Below are 15396 nucleotides of genomic sequence, written 5' to 3' on the forward strand. Positions count from 1 at the left end.
TACTAGCCTCACTCCTACTCCTCGCTCCGCCCACAAGGGCCACCTCGGTTCGTGATTGGACGCCGCGGTCGCCAGCCGCGGTCGCTGCCTCGGCTGACAACACGACGCCTCATTGGTCAGCCCAGGCTCAGCCCCTCGTCTTCTCTGATAGGACGGAGGGAGCAAAGGAGGCGGGGCCCTTCCTTAAAATGTAGGCTTCTCATTGGGTGAGGGATACGTCGTGGTGAGAACGTAGCGCCCGCCCTCGCCCCAACGGCATTCTCTTTGGGCCAGGATATTGTCAATCATTGGTGGGAGGCGGGACTGACAGCCCCTGTTGCCTGGTCAGTGTTTGTGTCACTCAAGGCGACAAGGAAGGAAGGAGCATCATCATGGAGAAGGCGACGGAAGGTGAGCGAGAGTTAGTATCCCGCTTTGGCTGCGTCCGCACTGCAATCAATCAATCAATCAATCAATCAATCAGTCAACACACTCCTTCTTTGGAGGTCTTTAAGCAGAGGCTGGATGGCCCTCTGTCAATGGGGATGCTTTGGTTGAGAGTTCCTGCATGGCAGAAGAAGGGGGCTGGACTGGTTCAGGGCCCTTCTTGGGGTCTCTTCCAACTCTATGGTTCTATATTGCCTTTTCTATATATATTTTACATCCTGTTATACTTTGCTGCAGATGGGGATGCTTCGAGTGAGAGTTCCTGCATGGCAGAAGGAGGGAGGGTTGGACCAGAAGGCCTTTGGGGGTCTCTTCCAACTCTATGATTCTACCTAGAGCCAGCCCTGTGGAGCCTCCTTCTCTGGAGGTCTTTAAGCAGAGGCTGGATGGCCCTCTGTCATTGGGATGCTTCGAGTGAGAGTTCCTGCATGGCAGAAGGAGGGAGGGTTGGACCAGAAGGCCTTTGGGGGTCTCTTCCAACTCTATGATTCTACCTAGAGCCAGCCCTGTGGAGCCTCCTTCTCTGGAGGTCTTTAAGCAGAGGCTGGATGGCCCTCTGTCATTGGGATGCTTCGAGTGAGAGTTCCTGCATGGCAGAAGGAGGGAGGGTTGGACCAGAAGGCCTTTGGGGGTCTCTTCCAACTCTATGATTCTACCTAGAGCCAGCCCTGTGGAGCCTCCTTCTCTGGAGGTCTTTAAGCAGAGGCTGGATGGCCCTCTGTCATTGGGATGCTTCGAGTGAGAGTTCCTGCATGGCAGAAGGAGGGAGGGTTGGACCAGAAGGCCTTTGGGGGTCTCTTCCAACTCTATGATTCTACCTAGAGCCAGCCCTGTGGAGCCTCCTTCTCTGGAGGTCTTTAAGCAGAGGCTGGATGGCCCTCTGTCATTGGGATGCTTCGAGTGAGAGTTCCTGCATGGCAGAAGGAGGGAGGGTTGGACCAGAAGGCCTTTGGGGGTCTCTTCCAACTCTATGATTCTACCTAGAGCCAGCCCTGTGGAGCCTCCTTCTCTGGAGGTCTTTAAGCAGAGGCTGGATGGCCCTCTGTCATTGGGATGCTTCGAGTGAGAGTTCCTGCATGGCAGAAGGAGGGAGGGTTGGACCAGAAGGCCTTTGGGGGTCTCTTCCAACTCTATGATTCTACCTAGAGCCAGCCCTGTGGAGCCTCCTTCTCTGGAGGTCTTTAAGCAGAGGCTGGATGGCCCTCTGTCATTGGGATGCTTCGAGTGAGAGTTCCTGCATGGCAGAAGGAGGGAGGGTTGGACCAGAAGGCCTTTGGGGGTCTCTTCCAACTCTATGATTCTACCTAGAGCCAGCCCTGTGGAGCCTCCTTCTCTGGAGGTCTTTAAGCAGAGGCTGGATGGCCCTCTGTCATTGGGATGCTTCGAGTGAGAGTTCCTGCATGGCAGAAGGAGGGAGGGTTGGACCAGAAGGCCTTTGGGGGTCTCTTCCAACTCTATGATTCTACCTAGAGCCAGCCCTGTGGAGCCTCCTTCTCTGGAGGTCTTTAAGCAGAGGCTGGATGGCCCTCTGTCATTGGGATGCTTCGAGTGAGAGTTCCTGCATGGCAGAAGGAGGGAGGGTTGGACCAGAAGGCCTTTGGGGGTCTCTTCCAACTCTATGATTCTACCTAGAGCCAGCCCTGTGGAGCCTCCTTCTCTGGAGGTCTTTAAGCAGAGGCTGGATGGCCCTCTGTCATTGGGATGCTTCGAGTGAGAGTTCCTGCATGGCAGAAGGAGGGAGGGTTGGACCAGAAGGCCTTTGGGGGTCTCTTCCAACTCTATGATTCTACCTAGAGCCAGCCCTGTGGAGCCTCCTTCTCTGGAGGTCTTTAAGCAGAGGCTGGATGGCCCTCTGTCATTGGGATGCTTCGAGTGAGAGTTCCTGCATGGCAGAAGGAGGGAGGGTTGGACCAGAAGGCCTTTGGGGGTCTCTTCCAACTCTATGATTCTACCTAGAGCCAGCCCTGTGGAGCCTCCTTCTCTGGAGGTCTTTAAGCAGAGGCTGGATGGCCCTCTGTCATTGGGATGCTTCGAGTGAGAGTTCCTGCATGGCAGAAGGAGGGAGGGTTGGACCAGAAGGCCTTTGGGGGTCTCTTCCAACTCTATGATTCTACCTAGAGCCAGCCCTGTGGAGCCTCCTTCTCTGGAGGTCTTTAAGCAGAGGCTGGATGGCCCTCTGTCATTGGGATGCTTCGAGTGAGAGTTCCTGCATGGCAGAAGGAGGGAGGGTTGGACCAGAAGGCCTTTGGGGGTCTCTTCCAACTCTATGATTCTACCTAGAGCCAGCCCTGTGGAGCCTCCTTCTCTGGAGGTCTTTAAGCAGAGGCTGGATGGCCCTCTGTCATTGGGATGCTTCGAGTGAGAGTTCCTGCATGGCAGAAGGAGGGAGGGTTGGACCAGAAGGCCTTTGGGGGTCTCTTCCAACTCTATGATTCTACCTAGAGCCAGCCCTGTGGAGCCTCCTTCTCTGGAGGTCTTTAAGCAGAGGCTGGATGGCCCTCTGTCATTGGGATGCTTCGAGTGAGAGTTCCTGCATGGCAGAAGGAGGGGGCTGGGCTGGGCCAGGGCCCTTCTTGGGTCTCTTCCAACTCTAGGGATCTATTAGCACAGTCCAAGAAAGAGGAGCCAAAGGAATCTGGCAGAACAGGCCCTGATGCGGTGGCTAGTCCCAACTCTCTCTTCTTCCTTGCCCCGTTGAGCTTTCTTTGTCCTCTTGTCCCTTCCAGAGAGAGGCAACCTGGCTGGCGTTCAGCACATTGTTCTGGTGCTCTCAGGAAAAGGGGGAGTGGGGAAGAGCACCATTTCCACACAGCTGGCGTTGGCTCTGCGTCAGGCTGGGAAAAAGGTACGTCCTGCTCCATTATTTACAGTGGTACTTAGTGACACATAGTATGCCTGCCTGTTGGCGTTTTTCCTCTCCTGTTCTTGACATATTCTGCTCCATAACAACGTGGCACAGCCATTAGGGCAGCCATCCTGCATCTACGCTGCAGAAATAAGGTTGGCACCATTTTACCTGCCATGAGTCAGTGCTACGGAGCATGGAAAGGCCTCTTCAATAGCCCTGTAACTCCATGTTGTGGCTTCCTTGATTGAACCAAGGAGTCTGTTATGTAGTCTTCCCCTTTAGCAAGCATTATCCTATTTCCTAATGGATCGTGTGATCTCCTGATATAGCCACAGTACAAGAGCCTCAGTTTGGCTTCCAGATAGTTTGGCCTTATTTGTCCTTTTAAACTCATGTGGCTTTTAACTGCCGCTGTTTGTTGATTGTCATCGTTCTCCGCCTCGATCCATGTGTTGAGGTGGATAAGAAATCAATATTACTATGGAGAGGAAAACAACACTTTAAGTGAGGTTTGAGCATGCTGATCAAGCATGGAATAATGATTGAATGTCAGGGCAGGAGGGATCACCGCCTCAGAGAGAGTATCTTAGAATATTTCTGTATGGAGCACAGAACAGGAGTGTGTTACTGTCAGAGAGTGAGACCAGAATCCTGGACAATCAACCAGTCGTCTTGATTGATAAATCAATAGCACTTTATTGATAGCCCCAGAATCAGCAATTCCACATCACTCAGCTTCATAGCTGAGACTGACCCCTCCCAGCCAAGCCAATGCCTAAAACCCCCCTTAGCTGAACTACTCCTCCCCTAGCAAAAGCCCACGCAAGAGAACCCCTCCTTCTCCTCACTGGTTCCCATCCTCCATGACTCCTCCCTGAGCTCCTCGTCTGCCATAACTGAAACTGCATTCCTAGCCCCTGAGAGCCAGGCCCTCAAGGACACCAGATAGCACCACCTGGCCCCACTTAGCACTACCCATCTCTATCTCTAAAAGCCTATGCTGAAGCATATCCCATCCCCCATTATCCACAGATTCTAACAGTTTCATTGCTCCTTCTTCTTTCAAGATCCACTTAATATTATCTCCTACCTTAGCATTCATCACCACTTGCGTCGGAACTATCACGCAGTTTGTTGGCCAACCTTTACTGATCAGGTTTGTATTGATCCATTGAAAAGTTTGTGAAGAAGGCTTTCCGTTTATATTCCAATGCAGGTTGGGATCCTGGATGTGGACCTCTGTGGCCCCAGCACCCCTCACATGCTCAATGCGCAGGACCAAGAGGTTCACCAGTGCGACGGCGGCTGGGTGCCAGTCTTCGTTGACCAGGACAAAAGCATCGCCCTCATGTCAATTGGCTTCCTTCTGGAGAAGCAAGATGATGCTGTCATATGGAGAGGACCAAAGAAAAATGGTACAAAATACTTTGGGCTTTTGTAGTCCGAAAGAACAGATCTCTTATGATGATGAGACATAAAGCTAATCTCTGCAGGAACAGAAAAGGATTCTGTAAAACCCAGGGATGAAGCATGGAATGACCAAGAAGCTAGTTCAAATCAAAAGTTGAGTCACAGCCGCTCTTGGTTTGTTGTTGCTGTTGTTGTTATTTGCTGGGATTTTTCCATGCCATGAGGCTGATTGCATGGAAAGAAAATTGGCATCCCAGACTCACCATGGTTGCTTTCCCCTGCTTTGAGCTGTTGATCCAAATTAGAAACTGGTGGATAGCAGTACAGTACCAGGCGTAAGTCCCCATTTATTGTTTTTGCACAGGTTTGGTAGGTATAAGATTGCAGTGTTAACACTGCTGCATTGCAGTTATAATTACCACCACAATTAGTCCCAGAAGGTGATACATACGAAATAGTCCATTGTGAAGGTTTTTAATCTTCCTAGTCAAAGAAAAGAAAGGAGAACCAGCTTTTGTATCTTCTTAGAAATGTATTCTTCATCAGTCAGCAAAGCAAGTGGCTTTACTTGCACTGCTACACATATTGAATAAGAATGCCCTCCATGCCAATAGTTCTCATCCTGGATCTTTGGCCAGCATTCACAGTAAGGGAAAGGACAGCAGCAAGATTATTGCCATAGCGTTGTCTCTTCCTCATATTTATTCCATGTGTATGAAATGTAGTTCACACAGTGAAACTTTTTTGCCCAGGTGAGTGTGACATTAGGCTTTTGAGTGCATGACAATGAGCTTCACAGTTGCCCCATCACTGTGTCCTTATGCCCATGTGATGCTGTTTGTGTGGCATCAAGAAATGTGGAGAATGGTTGCTAGACTCTACTGCGTTCTTAGCCAAAATTATGTATTTTCCACTCACTAATGTGTGCCTGTTTTATAGCTTTGATCAAGCAGTTCGTCACTGATGTCACCTGGGGAGAACTCGACTTCTTGGTCGTAGATACACCCCCCGGAACGTCTGATGAGCACATATCCACAGTAGAGGCTCTTCGGCCTTATAAGCCTTTAGGGGCAATCCTGGTTACAACACCACAGGTAATGCCTCTGACTTGGCTTCTGTACTATTTTTATCTATCTATTTATTTCATTTTCATGCCGCCTTTCTCCCAAAAAGGGACCCATGGCAACTCTCAATATAAACACCTTAATTTTAATTTTTTTGAAAAAATAACACAGTTAAAACAGTATTGTTTTCTCTATTAGTTTTGCTAAACATGCTGAATTGATTGATTTAGGTAAACATAGATGGAGAAAGAAATAAAAGCAACTACAGACCACCTAAGTACGAAGAGGTGGACAATCTTTTCTGAAACAAATCTCCAAGATCAAGAATTAGTACTTATGGGAGACATCAACTTCAATCTGATGGGAGACTAATGCTGCAAAGCTTAGACTCTCCAACAAATCTGATGTGCCTTGTAGATAATTTCATGTTTCAGTTTCCAGACACTAAACCTCTGTTGATGCAGCCTAGAATCACATTGGGTTTTTTAGCTGCTGCATCACACTGTTGACTCATGTTCAACTTGTGGTCTATTAGGACTCCTAGATCCCTTTCCCATATAGTCTTGTTAAGCCAGGTGTCCCCCATCCTATATCATATGACTGTAAGAAGCCACATTGTGAACATAATATCTCTTCCGTATTCTGAGTATTCAGGGGGTATATGACATTTGAAAACATGGCTTCACCACCATATCCACACTTCTGCGATTTCAAAGGTGCCACCAGATGATCCTCCTGTGCCTCCAATTCTTTGTGGGAAATTTAGGGACAGCTGCACAATGAGGACTGCTTACCTGTCCATTCCCTTCAGTGGGAATTTTCACATGGAGGTGCTTGACCTGGCTGACACCCTCTTCTACTTCCAATCCAAGATGTTTGTGCCACTTTCCCCACAAACCATAACATCTAATTCTCTTCTTTTTGCAGGCAGTGTCTGTGGGAGATGTGAGGCGAGAACTGACATTCTGCAAGAAGACAGGATTGCGGGTCCTTGGGATTGTGGAGAATATGAGTGGCTTTGTCTGCCCACATTGCTCGGTGAGAGGCAGCAGCCAAACCAAAGTTTACACATGCAACTTTAGCTAATGCTGGTGGCAAGTGTGCAGATTTTTTTCCAAGTTGTTGAAGGCAGTAGAAAACACAGTTGCCTGCACTTGGTGCTGCAGTTCACTTTAATCAGATTAAACAATATCTTTCCCACAATAATTTACCTGGAACAGATACTAAGCTAAATGACGTGTAATTTCTTTACTCTGTTTTGAAAATCAGTGTTACCTGTCTATCCTTTGGTGCAGATCCGTATCTTAGGGGCATCCTATATATCCTGGAAGATAAGCAATTTGAATTGTGAGGTTTTTTTTTAAAAAACTCCAGTTTTTAAATACTGTGTATACTTGTGTATACTTGGGAGCATGTAACAAAGGTTGTAAAGGATGAAGCAAAGGTAAACAGTGCTAAAGAACTTTAAAATTCCAGCAAGTATAACTAATTGGGTATACCCTAAAGGTTAGATAGATGAGTAGGGAACTATGGTAAATGGTGGTCCTACCCTGATTCAAAAGGAACCTGTGCCCTTTGTATAGATCTGGTTTGCCCAGGAATATCCTCCAGTGCATAACAAGTCTAAACCGCCTCATTCCTACATCATTGTTTCATCTTTGCATTGGAACTCCTTGCCTAACTGGTTCTGTGCATAAAACAAGGACCTGGTTTTCAACTTCCTTCCTAACAACTACAGCAATGTGTTGTCATATAATAGGTCAAGAGGAAAAGGAGACTGGTCTCCACACACTTATTGATGGTCTGAATTTATTTTTAAAAAGCCCAATGCATTTCAGCCTATACATGAACTGGTCAGCCTTCTTCAGGGGCTACATTAAAAATAAATACAAATGCATATATTAGCTTAAAATATTTTATAAAGGCACAACACATAAATAGAAACATTATGCTTATAAACTATCTTGAGGATATTTGATTTATTTATACCTTTTGGCAGATGGTCGGAAATGTGGGAGGGCCTAGAGAATGGGATGAGATCAGTCATTTTGAGCAGCTCCAACACTTTGCACCAGACCTCAGGTTTTGGATGCTGGAAAAGAAAGTTCATGTTGATGAAAAAAAATTGTTGAGAAGAGAAGTAGAAAGGGTTTTTGGGTTGACATCTTTGACACCAAGAGGTCTGGATCTCATTTCAACTAATGTAAGGCCATCCCATCCCACACATAAAAACCCTAAACAGAATACAGAGATAAGTGTCCAAATAATACAATCAAACAGTCATGATCTCACCTCTGTCCCCTCAGAGACTGATATGGAAGGATATTTGTCAGTCCAACAAAGGATGGAACCATTCCTTATATCTTAGACCCCATTCGTCATGATTGCAAAGCAGACATCACTTTGGGAAAGGGATGATACTACAACATCCCAAAAGCATCCTTCATTAATCTCATTGTTCTCTCATTATTCACATCAGGCATGGGAAGTCCTGTGGCCCTTCAAATGCCAATAGACTCCACAAGATAACTCCAAATGATGACCAAATCATCAAGGATGCTGGGATCTGTGGCCCAGCAACTCTTAGAGGATCACAGATTCCTCAGCTCTGGTTTACATTCTTTCCATAAAGTATCTATTGCCACCTGTCTCTGCAACCAAGCTTCTTCTTTTATTCCAGGAATGCACAAATCTCTTTTCCAAAGGAGGTGGACAAGAACTGGCTGATCATGCTGGGGTGCCATTCCTTGGTGAGTACTTTAATGAATCCACGATGGCCTTAGAAAAGGTTTAAAGAGGAAGGTAACAGAGATGGAGATAATAAAGAAGAGGAATATGGGACCTGTTAATAAGTTTTTGTAATAGCAGATGGTGCAAAAATGACTTTTTTGGAGTGGTTTGGATATGCTGTAAGCAGAACGTTGGTCATGATTTAATTTTTTTAATCTAATATTCTCTCACCTAACGATGTTCAAGTTGTGTTAAGCCCACTAGTTATGAGATATAATAATTACCTTAATTTCAGGTGCGCCACGGTTTCTTTCATGGTATTAGTTTTGCGACCAAGTAACCATACTGTCAGAGTATTACACACTTCTTTAATAGAAGAAAAAAAGCACTTACTTAGAAAACAAGATGAGGATGTTAAAAGAAATGAAAAGAGGAATACTGTACAAGTAAGCTGTAGAAGATCACCTATATGATAAGAAATTTGTATAAGGGGTGAACTTTTTTGGGAGGGGGAAGGAGGAAAGATTATTCTTTGTAGAATATTGGAGAATTTGCAACTATGCTTTTTAATGTTCTTTGTCTTTGTAACGCAACCCTGGTGGACAAGCATATTTAGGATCATGGATCATGGCTTTTTTCTCTTTACCAACCTAGCATCCAGCAAATTTGAATACACAGTAGTATATTAGTTGCACCAAATGACGGGGCTGATAGTTTCATGGTGTGTCCATTTACTATTTATTTCACCTCTGTACTTGAAATCTCCCACCTTCTGTAACTTTTTGCAACTTTGCCCCCTCACATAGGTTGTGTGCCCTTGGACCCGCAGCTCAGCCAGAGTTTGGAAGCAGGTAGAGACTTCCTCCAAGAATTTCCTAAGAGTTTGGCCTTCCCTGCGCTTGCCAGTATCGCCCAGCATATTTTGACTGCAGCATCCAGCTCCTGAAGTGAGAAACGAGGCAGGAATCTACTCCCACAATGCCTCCTTTGGGCATGAAGGAACTCAACAAAGCAAGAGCAGCAGTGAATTTGGAAGAGGCTTGATTTGATCAGAGCTTGCCTGCAGCTCTGTTTCCCTTCTGGATGAGTGGCTGTAATGTCTGCACAGACCATTCTTTAGATCATTTTGAACCTTGCATTTAGCATTTCAGCTGGCAGTAACAGTATAGTCAGTTCCTGTTTTGGTCCAACAGGCTAGAAACTCATTCATAATTCATAATCACACAGAGCTGGGTATTACTAGTGGGACTGTGAGACATTTGGTACTCTTGCTCTTGCCCTCTCTCCACCACCTTGACATTTATTATTATTATTATTATTATTATTATTATTATTAACTTTTATTGAAGCCTTATGTGTTCAGTTGTTATCCTAACAAAAGTCTTACTCATCTGTGTCACATGGAAATTGGTGCTCTGGAGAATTAATTATGACTCAGGGAATTTTAGGTACCCAACATCTATTAAAGAGGATTTTGTTGCTATTGTGGTGTGTACATATTTGTCCCATTTTTTTTAGTTATGCGTGAATGATATTGAATCAGTGTCTTTCCACAAAAAGCAATAGCAATAGTTTTTACATTTCTATGCGGCTTTATAGTAAACTCAGCACTCTCTAAGAGGTTTACAATCTGTAATCCAATTGCTCCCAACAAGCTGGGTATTCATTTACCGACCTACGAAAGAATGGAAGGCTGAGTCAACCTGGAGCCCTCTGGGATCGAACTCACAACATTGTGGCTACAGTACCAGCATTTAACCATCGCACCACCAGAGAACTAGAATTTCATTCTTGGACTGCCAGCTTGTCTTATCTGAACTGCAGCCTGAAATGTATATATAAAGGAAAGATATCTGCCTTTTGATTGGCCTTGACTGCTTCCCAAGTGTTAAATCAGTTTTACTGTGTTCAGTGTAATATATCTTCCTGAAGAGATGGAGACCTATGGTCAGTGTCTGCTTCAGGTCACCATTTCTTTGTCGCAAAGGCAGTTGTAAAATTCTGTGTTGAACTAGTAGTGGGAAAGTTTTTTCCTCTGGGTACAATTCAAAGGGAAGTTCTGCAGAGATAGGAAATGTATGCCCTCCAATATTGGACTGCAGCTCCCTTCCTTCACCATTGCCTATACTGCCATGGGTTTATGGAAGCTGCAATCCAACAACATCTGGAAGGACGTATGTTTCCCAAGACTTGGTCTGTGGCACATTCCTAATTGAAACGAATAAGGTGCACAAGAACATTTTAGAACTTGCATAGAGGAAGGGGCCACTTTCTTGGACCCTCTAGTTCGTAGGCAAATATTGATGTACTCTGACTGAATTAAGGAGCAACACATTATTACATATTTGTCGTAATGTGTTTATTGTTACTGATGAGTACTCACATTACTCTCAATTATATATATATTTAAATTTTACCAAAAATATAATTAAAGAAGACTCCCCCAAGCCCTCCAATTAATATTTCCCAGATGGCTATATGACCTTCTACATTAATGTATCTTTATGTATTCCTAGCTATGTAGCAGAGGCACTAAGAAACCCAGTTACTGAATTATGAAGATGTGCAATGCTTAGCAGAATTGATGTGCGCAGATCATGTTGAGCATGCATTGAGAATTTTGCTGACTCTATTACATAGTAACGTAACAGCAGCTCTCTACTGGATTTGGATATTGCAAAACGAGGCAATTGTAGTTCCCGCAGATGTAAGTCCACTTAAGAAGCAAATGATGTTTTTAACATTGACTTTCAGCTCTGTAAGGGACACATAAACCATATTTAATATACCTTCTATAGATTCTAATCAAGTGAAGAAATGGCATTGGATGTTTTTACAATGTCCTTAAATGCAGAGGCTTCATTCAGGTTTCACAGTTCTATCTATTGTTTTAAAAACAAAAGGGGCCCTCTGTAACGTTGATTAATCTGTTTTGGTTCATTGTGTAAAATGGATGGGAGTCATGCAGCCCTCAAGTGATGTTGAACTGCAAGTCTTAGCATTTATCAGCATTGGAACTGCTGCACTGGGAGGGATGCATGATTTCCACCTCTGTACGAAAACTGCTTAGCATTAGTATTTTGTTAAAAGCGCCCCCCCAGTGCATTTCCCACAATGATGCAGAATTTTAAAGCTGTTTTCCCACAAGGTAGAAACATTTTGTTTCAGAGTAAGATAGAACAAGCTGGATTTGCTTTCCTTTTTTCCATCCGCTAAGCGTGAGTCAACAAAGCAGTCCTGAATACTCTATTAAGCAATCAGCAGCAACAATGTTGAATATTGATCAAGGTGATTTTGCCCATTGGAATCAACAGTGTGGAACTTGCTTCAGGCTAATTCTTTTGCATAGTCCTAAAAAATTATCATCCCAAAAGAGGATGTGACTGCAGTAAATTGATATGTGCTGATTTATATGTAAGTGTGCACATTTAAAAACAATTATACTTTAGTTAAAACTATCATACATCTTCTCATAGTGGAGAGACTAGCAAGGATGCCCAGTCATTTTCTTGTTCGGGTGGTGACTTAGTTGGGCAGCCTCCAGGTCTTTGGACTTTCTCTTCTTAGGTTTCTTTGCCATTTTGCCTGGATGCCCCTTCAAACAGAAACTCTTCTAGAACATGACCACATAGCCCGAAAAACCCACAAAAAACTATGGATGCTGGTCAGGAAAGCCTTCGACTTCATAGACCTTTTATTGTTGCTGCTGTGTGCCTTCAAGTCCTTTCCAACTTATAGCGACCCTAAGGCAAACCTATCATGGGGTTTTCTTGGCCAGATTTGTTCAGAGGAGGTTTGCCATTGCCTTCCTTTGAAGCTGAGAGTATGTGACTTGTTCAGAGTCACTCAGTGGGTTTCATGGGCAAGCTAAGAATTGAACCCTGGTCTCCATGTCAAAGACCAAATTCAGTTTCAGGGCTGCTGAAAAATAAGTCATAAATGACTTGAAGGCAATACAGTCAATCTTAACGCATCCACGGATTCAACCCACCACAGTTCAAAAATATTCATTAAAATATTGATGATATTTTTGCTGCATTCCATTGGTAAGTGGACTGAGACCTCAAGAAAACTTGCTTTAGTCCCAGAGCCTGAGATTTCCCCATTCTTGCTCTAGTGTTATGTTATCCAGCTCTTATGGAACAGCAAGAGATTCAGGGTGTAAAGGAGACGGGATATCCAACAGTAAGGTTTAAAAAAGTATAGGGCCTGAAATAATTTGGAAGGAAGCAAGTGGAATACCAGTACTTAGCACTCTGCAAAATAACTTTCTTGGATGTCCCGCAGGTCAAGTCCTGCCACGTCCCCGGGGCTTATGCAAGTGATGTTGTTGTAGGTGTAGACGGGAAGATCCCCTTCCGTGATGGACTGCATGTATCGCAGGACCACGCTGGGGTGCTGCAAGGCAAAGTCCCTTAATTCTTTCAGGGAGCAATTGCACTGCCAATTGTTCCCTTCTAACCAAAGCTGGACGAGTGTAGGGCTAGGGCTTAGCCATCCCAAGGGGAAGGTTCTCAATGAATTGTTTCTGACATTCAGATATTCCAGTTTTGAGAAGGACGTGAAGACACTGCTGTCCAGTGTTTCCAGACAGTTGTTGGAGAGGTCAAGCCAGGAGAGACGTGGAAGTGGAGCAAAAGCGTCAGGGGAGATTTCCAGCAATTGGTTTGAAGAAAGGAGAAGGTATTCCAAATTTCTGAGGCCAGTAAATTGATTGGGAGAGAGTCGGCTCAGGCGATTGTGCTTGAGGTCCAGGTCGAGGAGTTCATGCAAGTTATTCAGGCTGTTCTCCTCAATCATGGAGATCATGTTGTGTTGCAAGAAGAGCCTTCGCAAGCTGGAAAGATTTGCAAACATTTGTGGTCTGATCCTACTGAGGCAGCTGTTTTCCAGGTGAAGACTGTGCAGTTGGTTGAGACCCCTGAAAGTACAGTCTGGAAGAGTCTTAAGGCAATTCCCAGAAAGGTTCATAACTGCCACTTTAGAGAGTCCAAGAAATGCTCCAGTCCTGATCTCTTCAATCTGATTGTCATTGAGAGCAAGAACCTCCAGCTGGTTTAGTTTGTCAAATCCCCTCTCCAGCAAATTTCGAATCATATTGTTTCCAAGCTGCAGTTCCTCCAAGGAATGGAGATCTTTGAATATTTTTGGCCCCAGACCCGTAATGGAATTTCTGGAGAGACGCAAGACACGCAGGCTTGAAAGGCCCAGGAACGTGTCTTCAAATAAAGTGGTTAAGCGGTTGTGAGACAGGTCCAGCCATCTCAGAGACTTCATCCCCACAAAGGCCCGGGGGGCAATGGCATTGATCTGGTTCTGATTCAAGTAGAGCTTCTGCAGCTTTTGAAGCCTGGAAAAGATGTTGCTTTTGATACCCTTGAGTGAATTCCCACTTAAGTCAAGTTCTCTCAGCTCACTGAGACTGAGAAACAGTTGATGCTGGAGATAGTGCAATTTGTTCCCAGCCAAAATCAGCTCCCTTAGATTGGGTAAATCGTGAAAGACTTTGTCTGGCAGAACCACCAAGGAGTTCCATCCAAGATTCAAGTACCAGAGGTTAGAAAGCCCAGCAAACACACCTTCTTCAATCTTGCTAAACTGGTTGTTATTGAGCCGTAAGGAAACCAAGTTCTGAAGGTGCAGGAAGATGTTCGGCGTCAACAACTTTAGTCGGTTGCGTTCGAGAATCAAGGAGTACAATGCTTCCAAGCCATGAAAGGTGTGCTGTTCAATATTTATCAAATGGCTGCCCTGTAGATTGAGAAATTCCAAGCTGGAGAGGTTTCTGAAAGCAAGAGCGGGCAAGGAAGTAAAATTGTTGCCATCCAACCATAGCATCTTCACCCCTCTGGGCAAATTTTCAGGCAGCTTTGTGAGCTTCTGGGTGCTGCACTGGACGCTCAGCTCATCGTTCCAGTCTTCATAACTACAGCTGCAGGGGCCAGGGCACTTTTGGTTTTCAGGAGTGGTGTGTTCTTTGGCAGCTTCTCCTTCAGGTTGCAGAGACCTGGCTGCCAAGGCCCAGATGAGTGTCAGCACCAATACCACTTCTGTGGACAGATAATAAAACAGAAGCTATCAAACTGGAGCTGTATTCATACTGCACAATTTGAGAACCACCTGGGCTCCATCCAATGGAATCATCACTTCAGTTATTGCCATTTTTTGTAGACAGGCTGGAAAGTCCAAAGATTATGGACCCCAGGATTCTGTAGGATGGAGCCATGGTGGTTCAACTGTACAATTGTGTAGACACACCTGGGAACAAAAGATCAGGGATGGTAGTACAAAGTGCTACTGAACAAAGTTTGAAAACAGGGTCAACATCTGAGGCTGAAAGTGTTGCCCTGCCAAGATTCACATCCAGGAATGGGCCTGGTGTTGATTCCAGTAATCCCTGGCATGTGTTTACCGTAATCTCTCGAAGCACATCAGTAGGGAAAACAATGCTAAGAGAGAACATGGAAAATCCACTTTGTCTTGGTTTTTCCATGTGAATCATGTGCAGAGGGGGATGGCAAGTGAATGAGGAATGAGAATAGTGATGGTGGCAAAGAGGTATATTTCTCCAGGAAAGTGATCTATTTAAGGCAGGTTGCTCATGAACAGATGAACCTGTTCAGAGTTTGGAAGTGTTATTGTTATACAACAACCAGAGTCTCCTAGGTGTCCTGGCTGGCTGTAGGGTTATGGGGTTGTAGTTTTTAAAAGTAATGTTTCTAAACTAGTTCTGTACAAACAAAACCCTGCCTTGTAGGGCAGCAGCTTTAATTTTTTAAAACTATTTTTCTACACCTCACGATTGTGGAATACAACTATGTGAAAGATTATTAGAACCTGTACTTCTAAGCTAGTAAGCCCAGATACAAGCTAGACAGTGATGCTGATGGGGATTTTAGGAATTTGTGATTTAATGGT

General features: G+C 44.8%; 2 protein-coding genes across 2 annotated transcripts; one reads left to right on the forward strand and one right to left on the reverse strand.

The window, feature by feature from the left end:
• Positions 1 to 266: 266 nt before the first annotated feature.
• On the forward strand, positions 267 to 9961 carry LOC149306273 (cytosolic Fe-S cluster assembly factor NUBP2). Its single transcript, XM_089540478.1, has 7 exons — positions 267 to 390; positions 3153 to 3271; positions 4491 to 4689; positions 5624 to 5778; positions 6676 to 6786; positions 8429 to 8498; positions 9285 to 9961. Exons 1-7 carry the CDS (start codon positions 372 to 374, stop codon positions 9422 to 9424), a joined length of 813 nt encoding a protein of 270 aa, XP_089396604.1. The 5' UTR covers positions 267 to 371; the 3' UTR covers positions 9425 to 9961.
• Positions 9962 to 10822: 861 nt separating this feature from the next.
• LOC149306274 (uncharacterized) lies at positions 10823 to 14971 on the reverse strand. Its single transcript, XM_089540871.1, has 2 exons — positions 14891 to 14971; positions 10823 to 14553 (listed from the first exon to the last, which is right to left on the reverse strand). Exons 1-2 carry the CDS (start codon positions 14969 to 14971, stop codon positions 12727 to 12729), a joined length of 1908 nt encoding a protein of 635 aa, XP_089396997.1. The 3' UTR covers positions 10823 to 12726.
• Positions 14972 to 15396: the final 425 nt, after the last annotated feature.

The sequence above is a fragment of the Sceloporus occidentalis genome, unplaced genomic scaffold (assembly GCF_023333645.1).
Source record: "Sceloporus occidentalis isolate IW3139 unplaced genomic scaffold, rSceOcc1.0.p SCAF_10, whole genome shotgun sequence".
NCBI classification, from domain to species: domain Eukaryota; kingdom Metazoa; phylum Chordata; class Lepidosauria; order Squamata; family Phrynosomatidae; genus Sceloporus; species Sceloporus occidentalis.

Bases quoted from the DNA above. Each gene is read 5' to 3' on its own strand.
- LOC149306273 (XM_089540478.1), top strand. The intron at 3,272-4,490 runs GTACGTCCTGCT...ATTCCAATGCAG, and splicing joins TGCGTCAGGCTGGGAAAAAG to GTTGGGATCCTGGATGTGGA. The intron at 8,499-9,284 runs GTGAGTACTTTA...CCCCTCACATAG, and splicing joins TGCTGGGGTGCCATTCCTTG to GTTGTGTGCCCTTGGACCCG.
- LOC149306274 (XM_089540871.1), bottom strand. From the start codon at position 14,971: ATGGAAAAACCAAGACAAAGTGGATTTTCCATGTTCTCTCTTAGCATT. The intron at 14,554-14,890 runs GTAAACACATGC...CCAGTTTGATAG, and splicing joins ATGTGCTTCGAGAGATTACG to CTTCTGTTTTATTATCTGTC.